General features: G+C 28.1%; 1 protein-coding gene across 3 annotated transcripts; it reads left to right on the forward strand.

Moving 5' to 3' along the window:
- Positions 1–6: 6 nt before the first annotated feature.
- LOC111632574 (PMS1 protein homolog 1-like) lies at positions 7–9,603 on the forward strand. Of its 3 annotated transcripts, none has more exons than XM_023377050.1 (5): positions 7–95; positions 2,848–3,048; positions 4,018–4,148; positions 4,236–4,381; positions 8,906–9,603. In XM_023377050.1, exons 1-5 carry the CDS (start codon positions 13–15, stop codon positions 9,080–9,082), a joined length of 738 nt encoding a protein of 245 aa, XP_023232818.1. In that variant the 5' UTR covers positions 7–12; the 3' UTR covers positions 9,083–9,603. The 3 variants fall into 3 exon arrangements, with proteins under 3 accessions (XP_023232818.1, XP_023232817.1, XP_023232819.1); XM_023377049.1 differs by lacking the exon at positions 8,906–9,603 and adding an exon at positions 4,737–5,619; XM_023377051.1 differs by lacking the exons at positions 7–95; positions 8,906–9,603 and adding exons at positions 1,558–1,760; positions 4,737–5,615.
- The last annotated feature ends 1,056 nt before the right edge of the window (positions 9,604–10,659 follow it).

Consider the following 10,659-nt stretch of genomic DNA (forward strand, 5'->3'; position numbering starts at 1 on the left):
CAGAAAATTGATATGTTACTTATACGTAAATGGACAACATTACCTTTAGAGAAGAAGAAAGAATATAAACTCAAAGCTGAGCAGATAAATAAACAGTAATAAATAATTAATCTATTGATTTATTATTATATTTAATTAATTATTCTTAACAATTGAGACTTGTAGAAGATAAAAATTAATTAATTTTTTTAAATAAAAATGAAATTTATACTTTTATCTTTAAATCATTTCAAACAAATAGATGATGATAATAAATTAAATGCAAAAATACTGCTGAAATTCTTCATATACATCTAGTTATTAAATGAAATGATCCTTCTCAATTAAAAGAATGCAAAAAATAAAGCTGGTTATAAAATTAAATGATTTAGCTAATATTTAAATCATTTAATTATCCTAGTTACAACCCAGTGAGTTTTGTTGATATTTGATATTTATTATATAATTATAATTTATGTATTGACAATTAAGTTAGTTGCAACAAAATAAAATTGTAAGAATTGTCATGAAAAAAAGATACAAATTTAGTTTACAAAGAATTACAAAAAGAAATACAGTCGACCCCCCCTATAACGTGGTAGATATGTTCCACTTTATAAGAATTTTGCATTGTAGGAATCCTTAAATACATGAGCCAATCACAGCCTGGCATGTGTGCAGTTTACGGACTACGGCTGTTTGAAAGGTTTTTTCCATAAAATTAATCGATTCTAGACTAATTTGACTCAACATTTCCAAAACAAGTATAATTTTTTGGGGATAATCCATATAAACTATGCTATAAACAAAAAATTGTAGGATTACTTACCGAGCGTGCACCGTTCAACGACGCAATTGCTTAAGCTTGTTTTTGTTGTGGAGCGGCGCACCAAACGGCGGGCGCATTTTCTGATAAGTTATTTTTTTGCAAAAAATTTGTTGAACTTTGGAGACATCATAAATAGAAATCATTTTTATGGACGTTGAATAAGAAATGTTTTTTTCACAAGAAATGTATAAAATTACAGTACTGTATTAGACTTACAGTACCTAATTTATATACTGTTCAGACGATAGTAAACTCAACTTACTTGCCTAAACTCTGTAGCGTGTAAGTAGTTTGGCTGCTCGTCCACTATTGGTCCAGATTCAACCAATCCTGTCACGACATGAGTTGGCGATGACGTTTTACCACATTTTACGAGTTCTTTTAGCGTCTTTATATGAATACGGTCGCAATTTTTTCACCACGATATACGAATCCACATTATATGAACCCGCGTTATAGGAGGGTCAACTGTAATTAACTGGATATGTTACAGAGTCAAATGCACAATATTAAAGTTAGTGAAATATATTTACTTATTAAAGTCATTTTACAGTTATATGTTTGATTTCTTTCAGCATTATTCAAATTTTGATAAATATAATATTTTTTTATCCTGTTGTTTTTCAATTTCTTTATTATTTTCTTCATTCTTCTGTATTTTCTTAACATTGTTTCTTAAAAATGCATAATTAATATTTATGTAAATATTATATTTACAATAATAAAGAAATTGAAAAACAATTAAGAATGAAGAAAATAATAAAGAAATTGAAAAACAACAGGATAAAAACAATTCTACCAATAAAACACATGAGGTGCAAAATGCTAAATTATCTAAGCCTGAACCTCAAAAATTATTAAAGAAGGACTATAACAAGAAATTTAAGTAAAAAGAAATTGTAATTTCAATGAATGTTAAAGATTTGAGAGAGAAAATTTTTTCAAAAATTGTGTAAGTAATAGTTGCTTAACTATTAATCATTAAAATTTGATTTATTTATTTATTTTATTTAAAAAAATATATTTACTATACAGAAATATAATATACATATTTCTGAGAAGACTTTTTTTTTATTAGTATTAATTTATTCACTATGTTTCTGAATTATTTTAGAAATTCAGAAATAGTTTTATTACATTGTCCATATTTAGCTTGTAAGCTAGGGCTGTTACGTTAAATGTATATACAGCAGAGCATCAATTTTCCAAAAGTCAATCATCCGAAAGAATTCCAGTCGGCAAATTTAAATTTTTGTCAGTGCTGTGGCGCTTCAATCTTAGGCTATGTCTTGGGCTACTCAAATATTTTACGTTTTTGATACTAAATTAACATCTGAAGTATATTTTTTTATTGTTTTTATATTTTTCAATATATTTATTTTGTTTGTACAAAATAAAAAAATAATTTTTAACNTCATAAAAAATGACTTTGACAAGTTCACTCTTCATTTTAAAGACTATAAGTATGTAATAATAATAATGATAAATGCTAAAATAAATTCAATAAAAATAAATATAAAAAATATTAATGTCAATAACATTTATTGATAGTGATTCAAAAGTCATAGTTCTCTGAGAGTTATTACATAGAAAAGGAGAAATTAATGGAAACTTATCAGCTTTTAGATACAAGTTTAAGTAGGAGTGTCTAATAATAATAATTAAAATGTGGATTGTTGCACAGATAATGAACAGAAGAGAATAAAAGTGTGAATTTGTATATGTATGTATGATGGGTTTAGGAAAATCACGACAGCAGATAAAATATGTCTATGGTAGGAAAAGGATTTTAAATTTTTCTAAAGATGTATGTTTAAACAAAGGAAAAGCTGATGAGTTTATAATTGCAAGTTAAAATTTCCAGGACAACCTATACTTATATTCAGATTGATTTTTAATTACTGCTAATCCATGAGATGTCTGTACAAAATGACAATGTATTTAATTATAGTATTTTTTTTGTAAACTTTACAGTAATTGTTCATTTTTTTTTGTACTGAAAATATATAGTTTTATGTATAAAATTTAATCTTTTTCAGATTAGATGAAGATCTGGATAACTCAAAATTTAATTTAATTGGACAAATTAGCAACAGTGGTATGTGGATTGTATCTTATGAAGATCATATTTTGGCTGTGAATCATTTTAGAGTGCAGGAAACAGTAGAATATTATCGACTTTTAGCAACACATTATTTTATTCTTTCTGAATTGGATTGTCCAATAATGTTATCCCAAAGGTACTTTTTGTTTCAAATCTACTTAATAAAAATTATTTATATCTTGTAAAATATGTAAATTAAAATATCATAAATATTAAAACTTAAAATATCATAAATAGTACACAATTTTATCATTTTATTATCACCAAAAATTATATCCAAACATTTCAATTGAGCATAAACAGAATAAAAAACATTCAGAATTTGAAGTATTCTATAATAAGAATAAAACTTTTCTGTTTTAAGTTATATTTATTTTAAATTACTGAAGTCAGTTCAGAAATAAATTTCAAATTTTTTCATAGTGTATTAAAGATTTTAGGTACAATTGTGTACATCACTAGCATGTAGTAACTGAAGTGATGAATACAGAGTGCATGAGTAACAATATAGACTCCTTACTCAAAAGTAATGAGCATGGAGATCATTAATGATCAGATCATCCAATAGCATACTGAAATTCTACTTTATTCGTTAATTCCTGCTCAGAAAACATATGAATATTTATTTTATTACTGTTTTCTAACTTGTTTTTATTTAATACTTAAATTGCATACAAATGCTATTATAATTACAGTAATATAAAATACATTTCTACACTATAAATTTTAAAAATGAAGCAAATAAATCAGACTGGCAATGACATCATCATTAGTTTTGATTTTGATAGAGAAACTTTGAAGAAAATATGAACAAAATTTGACAAATTCTGATATCCCGTGTATGACCTAGATGAAAGTAAATAACTGTGAAAGTCCTTACCACTATTTAAACAAAATATTGTAGAAAATATTGCAAACTTTGTAAGAAATACAAGTTTACACTCATTTTTGTTGACTGTTAAATATTGTTTAAGAAAGTTATTTCAAAATTAATCTAACCATATGTTTGTGGTTAGATTTTAGTTATGTTACATTTATTCTTATATTATTTAATATTATAAGATTTTTTAGTTTAAAAAATAAATTAAATATATATATGTTTTAGTTCATTTGGAGAACTTGAAATTTGGAATGCCTTATTTAAATTAAATTCGGAAAAAAACGAAGAAATTGGATATTCATTAATCACAGATGACAAGATTATTGCAAATGGATTTGAAATTAAAATATATACTGGTCTGTAATTTTTAAACTTATTATATTTGATAAGATTTATGAGTTTTTCTTTAATAGAGTTAAATAATACATTGATTTATAATATAGATACAGCCGAAATAGTAAGAATAACTAAATCTCTTCCATTTTATGGTATATCTGATTTAAAAGAAATCTTGCAAATAATTCACAAACAAGGCTCATCAATAAAATTAGAAAACTGCCGTCCTCAAAAAGTTATTCACTACCTTCAAGTAAGCTCTTTTTTCTTTTTATTAAATAATATGATTTGCTAACTCTATATTTCCTAATCTATATTAATTTAATATATAAAAGAATAACTATAAACCAATTTAACTCAAATTATTAAATTAAATATGTGTCAGAAAAGAAAATTCATATTCCAAGCAGTTTCATAACTTTTCTAATTGTTTTGCAAAGTTTGAAAAGCATTTTAAAATGTTTTGTTGTTACATGCTTGAAAAATAGACAAAACTATTTTGTTTAACTTAAATCATCTGTCGTGTTATTAAGCATTGTGCATTGTATTTGGTTAAACAATAAATTTTTATCTGTTTTTGTTTTTTTATTTACATATATATTTTTTAGGGAGAAGCTGTGAGAAATGCTCGCATTGCACCAGCGAAACTTCATTCTAAAGATATCAAAATATTGCTACAACAGTTAGAATGTTTGCCTTCTCAACAGAAATCTTGTTTACATAAAAAGCCATTTTTTCATTTACTGTACGATTTGAGTGACATCTCATTGTCACAGTCACAGTCACAGAGATAATCAATATTGTAAATAATGTAATTATATGTAAAATATCTATTTTTTTGAATAAAAGTTTTTCTGTAAACTAAATTTATAATTACAATGTACAGATGCTTATTTTATATCATAAACACATCAAAAGAAAATCACTGTAAAAAGTAAAATAGGGAGTAATTAGTGTAATGTATTTCATTACATTTCACAGAAATATCTTTGGAATTATAATTTGGAACAATTTCAGTATTAGACATTTCTATGTGGTTCTTTAGAATCTCAAATTGAAACATGTCTCCGAGAGCTACACATTCAACAATAAACACAGCAAACACATTCAACACAACCTAGTTAATCTGGAATTACCTGGATAATTATTATTATTTCGTATGCTTTTAGCATATTAAGCCATTAATAACATTTAAAAAGACAGTTTTAATTCAAACACTCCCCAGAGTGTGATGCTGTTTTTGAACACAGTTAAAGCAAAGCAGAAGTTCGAGAATGCATTTACTATGCAGTTTTCTCTGTAGACATTCGAAGGAGACTCGTCAAGTTTTTATCGAAAAATTTTCAATATGCAGTACTTATTCGAATTTAAAAGAAGCTGAACCTGTTTATGTGAAAAATAATAATTGATTTCATATTTTAATGTTTATGTTTTAGTTTACTCATTAGATCCAGCCTATACGTTGATTGCTAAAGCTTAGAAGTTTCCACCTGGCTTTAGGCTTTATATTAAGCTAATATTTATTAGTGTACATTATAACTATTATTGGATAATGTTTTATATTAAGCTAATATTTATTAGTGTACATTATAACATTATCCAATAATAGTTAATATAATTACAAAAATTTTAAATGGTATTATTCTTTTCGTAAGTTCCTGTAATTTTTATTTTTATGTATATTTGGTATGATTATCTGGTTATCTGCATATTTTTTTATTACATATTCTTAATAAAAATTTATTATATACATTTTTATATTTATTTTATGTATTGCTTTACTGTTGTTACAGGCTACTACTTTTTTTTATTCTTTCAATGTGTTACATTCTTTATACAGTTAGTAGTTCATCATTTTAATTGTATGTTCTAAAAATTTTTATAGCAAACAATGGATAAAAGTTATACATTTTCAGACTAAGAAATTCAGAGAGATAGAGATGAGAATAAACTATATAGTGAATTATTTTAATACCTAATGTAATGGGGTTTACCAAATACGTTGGTACAGGCAAAAAATGCATGTGGCCCACCGGAAGTCTAAGAAGTTCACTCGTCACTAGAAACTGTACGCTTTGAAGTCAACTCTTGTTTTAAGATGAACAAGTGTAATTAATGATGTCACATTGATGTAAAAGTGTGAATAATCTGGATCAAACATGTCAGAGATAAAAGCCCAAAATATTTCAAAATGAAACTTTTGCCTTTAATAGTTTGGCTAACAGTTCAATAAAACTTGTAAATATGTAAAAGTACTTAAAGAGTATTTCATAAAACTAGAATCAGTCGAAGATGTCATGACACTTGACTGCAAATATGAAAAAAGAACAGTGGCGTGCTGTGACATTTGATGATAGGGAAGCTGTGTTTCTGTAGCATGTGTAAAATACCCTTACCACATCTACCTTTTTTACATAAGTTAATGTTTTCATTCGCAGTGTGTAGCTTTTATTATAATCTCATCCTTACTATATTCACATTCTGTATTTATCATTGGAATGTGTATTATGTATGTTAATCCATTCCTGCTTTTTTTGTGCACATTCAATTTGTTCTATGAGAAATACTTGTAAAGTAACCATTTGGAATCTTTTTCACTTGTGTTTACTTTTGAAAAAATTTTTTGTGTATATAATTAACAAAAAATCATTTGAATACAAGTAAACAAATCATTACGAGAATTTGAATTTATATTTTATTGTCGAAGATAATTCAAAAGTAAATTGTTACAAGGGGCCTCTTCGGCCATCGGCCTTATCGACCGATGTTACCGCTTCCTGGGACGTGGACCCAGAGGTTGGAATTTGGTTTGTGTTGTGAAATGGAAGTGTGTTTGTGTTGTGAAATGGTGTTCTTTATAATGCACGTGAATGGAATCGTTGGTGATTGGATGCAACGAATGTGTCATTGTTTGCAATGTGTGTTTCAGAGTGAGGGATGCTGTTGTTTATGTGTGTGAATGTGAATTACTAAACTAATGTGAGTACGACAAGGGGAAAAAAATTAAAAACCCCTTGTCTTCTTACATCTAGATTAGTAAATTAAATTTAAGGTTTTAGTTCGAATGTTATATGACAAGAGGAAAAAAAAGTAAAAAATCTCTTGCCTTCTTATCCTACATTAGTAAACTGAAACTAAAACCTTAAATTTAAATGTTGTTAGTATGACAAGAAGAAAAAATAAATGAAAAAACCTCTTGCCTTCTTATCTTAGGTTAGTAATATCCTTCAGAAATAGTAAAAGGAAAAAGTCGTTCGCATCTCTTACAAAGCAACACTTTTTCTTTTGCATTCTTGCCCACACTGAACGAGAGGATCCCACTTGTTGGAAAAGGGAGGAATGAGCGAAACATTCCTCCCCTCCCAGTGCGGCAAAGACGATGTCGTCAACATGGAGACACTTCACTTTTCGGAACACGTCCGAATGGCGAAATGTCTCCTCTCCATTCAACGTGAAACAGAGAATGCTGTCGACACCTGCTATTCCCAAAGGCAATCCCGTGAAGGAAGAATCCCTTCCACAATCAATGGAAGAGAGTTCCTCTCCCCACTCAAAGGGGGAAAAGACCCTCTCTTCATCGATTGCGGAAGGAGAACGCCCTTCACACTTCTTCATCTTCTTGGGCTGCAGCCAATGCCAGAACCACCAGCTCTTCATTCTGTAAAGAAACAAAAATATATATATATATATATATATTAAATTAATGGGATTCAGATATGCTTAACACAGAAAAAGTTCAAGATTATACTCACAACAGAGCTGGCGCTAGATACTACAGGAAACTGCTAGAAGCATCTACTCCATTTGCAGTAGAGACGACAAAAGACACAGACCAACCCGAAACGAAGAAACTCTCTTTTTTTAAAGAAATGGGACCTAAATAGGGTATTGGGGGATGTGCTATTCTTTAGCACATCCCCCAATACCCTATTTAGGTCCCATTTCTTTAAAAATTCCACATATGTTTAGAACTAACTGTTTTGTTCTACCAATGAAACTCTCTTACATGTAATTTGTATTTGTAGGACAGAAAAGTAAAGCTATACTGCATGTAGTGCAGCCATGTGAAAAAGGCATTCCTATTCGATCGCGAGCCCAAGTCTAGACAAGTGTTTTGTTCTACAGCAATTTACCCTAACGTGTGCATACAAACAGTCCATCACCTAAACATAACGACGGCACTTAAAAGAGTTTCGTGCAAAGAAATTTCTTACAAGAGTCAACGAAAACACAAGGCGCGTCCGCAGCCGGGACACAAACGTTTAATTTCTAAAATATAATTTTTTTTTGATTTTTATATTTTTCAATATATTTGTTTTGTTTGTACAAAATAAAGAAATAATTTTTAATATGTTAGCCACGATTATTATTATAAAAATTTTTGTTAGGCTTAACATCGACGAAAATTCAACGCAAAGCGACACGCAACAGAGAAAAATTTAAACATGGGATATATTAATATACTATTATTGGGATATACTATATTAATAACGTATTTTTTCATACATAATCGGTTATCCAAAAAATTGATTTTCTGAACAACCCCAATCCCCAATTGATTTGGATAATCGACGCTCTACTGTAATTAAAAGAGAACTGAAGCAAAGATAATAGCTCAAAATGTATATTGCTAAGTTGAATAGATATAAGAATATTTTAAAGGAAAAAGAAAGAAATTTTGCATATTTACATTGATCACTGGAATGCAAAGAACAGATTTTACAACCAAAAAATTGAAAAGAAAAATATGAAATGTCAAATTTATTATTATTTTTAGCTTAATGAAGTGGCAGACCTCGAGAAACTGAGAAGAGTAATACTTGATGGATTGACTGTTCATTTTGCCTTTCCATTATTAAGACAAACAAAAAGTCTAATGCCTAAGGAATATGTTGAAAATAAAGAAAAATTCATACCTGCTGGTAAGAAAATACAAAATAATAATATGAAATGAAATATGTAAAATCTTTAATTTTTGTTTTTGAATTTATATTCGTTTCTTAATCTGGCAGTTTTTATTAGCAGAAATTTTTGTTGCATTTGAATTAATTTAAATATCAAATCAAACTTACTTTACAGTTTTTCTTCTATATTAAAATAATCATATGAGTAGAAACTAAAAGATAAAATTTTACAAATCTCTTTATTTTGTTTGTATCAGAGACAGTTCTTGTCAACAGGGACGCCAAGTATTATCAATTTTCTAAAATAATAATAAATAATGGTAGGACAGAAGATATTTGAATATTATGTTTTTTATATATGGCAGAATTTTATATTTTTGCATAGTCATAACTTCCTTGCTAGTAACAGGAAATTGTTTAAAAAATGTATAATAGAAAGTAAAGATATAATAGCTCCATAAAGTATATAAAGACTTTCTTTCTAGTGATGATCTTGAAAATCCATTGTCTAAAGTTAGAAATTTTTTTATTTAATTGCTACATAATCCTTACAACCTGATAAACTCTTTAAAATATTTAAATGTGTTTGTTCCCATTATTTGTGCAATACAAGTGGTTTTCACTTTTAGAAGTTAATTGGTTCCTAGAAGTTACTCATAAAGCAGAAGCTAATTTTTCATACAAATAAATACATAATGCAAAATTATGGTTCTGCATATGGAATTTTAGATAGGATAATGTTGAAAAATAACAAAAATTTTTTTTACTATTATATTTTCATTATAACAAAAATATTAATATCATATTTTTTAACATTAATTTATTTCTTTTCAAAGAAAAAAATAAACAAAATTTCCTCTTTAAATATTTTTAGTGGTTTACTACACCTATAACACTATACTTATGAAAATCAAAATCATATATAAAGACAGTGCTTGAGATAATAGCAAGGTTGATGCCGACGTTTTAAACGCGAAAACATGTACGTTGGACGTTCAGCGATGCTTTCCTGTAAGCCTAGAAGTTTGACAATGGTGTTTGGATAGTCAGTGGAATCATGCTCGACATTCCAAACGCCATTGTCAAACTTCTAGGCTTACAGGAAAGCATTGCTGAATGTCCGATGTACACGTTTTCGCATTTAAAACATTGGCCTCAACCTCGCTAGTGACTTTATGGCACGGATGTTGCAAACACTGTGTTTATATCCACGTATTCCGTTATTCAGCGAAACGTCAGCAAGATGTCAGCGCAGTGCTAAAACTCGTTCCATATTTTAGCTCGCTTGCAGCGCCATCTCAAAACGCTTACAAAATTTCGTTAGCGAGGTTGAGAAGCGCTAGCTTTTTGCTAAGACAACGAGCGAAGATGGCGGCACCATGTTTGACTATTTTAATTGAACTAAATAATCGAAATTTTCTTTTAAATATTGATGAAAAAACTTATGAAAGTTTTCGAACAGGTAAAAAAATAAATATATTTTTAACTTTTGTGTAGCTGAATGAGTTTGATAGGCGTAATTGTCTCTTTTCGTCTTCGTATATCAGATACGTCGACTGAATTTCTTACTTATTTGTATCTTGATTTTAGATATCAAGTAATATAATAATTAGCAATTGTAGAATTT

This window comes from Centruroides sculpturatus, unplaced genomic scaffold, assembly GCF_000671375.1.
Source record: "Centruroides sculpturatus isolate CEXI.00-Female unplaced genomic scaffold, Cexi_2.0 scaffold743, whole genome shotgun sequence".
In the NCBI taxonomy this organism is placed as follows: domain Eukaryota; kingdom Metazoa; phylum Arthropoda; class Arachnida; order Scorpiones; family Buthidae; genus Centruroides; species Centruroides sculpturatus.

Bases quoted from the DNA above. Each gene is read 5' to 3' on its own strand.
- LOC111632574 (XM_023377049.1), top strand. From the start codon at position 13: ATGTTACTTATACGTAAATGGACAACATTACCTTTAGAGAAGAAGAAA. The intron at 3,049-4,017 runs GTACTTTTTGTT...TATATGTTTTAG, and splicing joins CCAATAATGTTATCCCAAAG to TTCATTTGGAGAACTTGAAA. The intron at 4,382-4,736 runs GTAAGCTCTTTT...TATATTTTTTAG, and splicing joins AAGTTATTCACTACCTTCAA to GGAGAAGCTGTGAGAAATGC.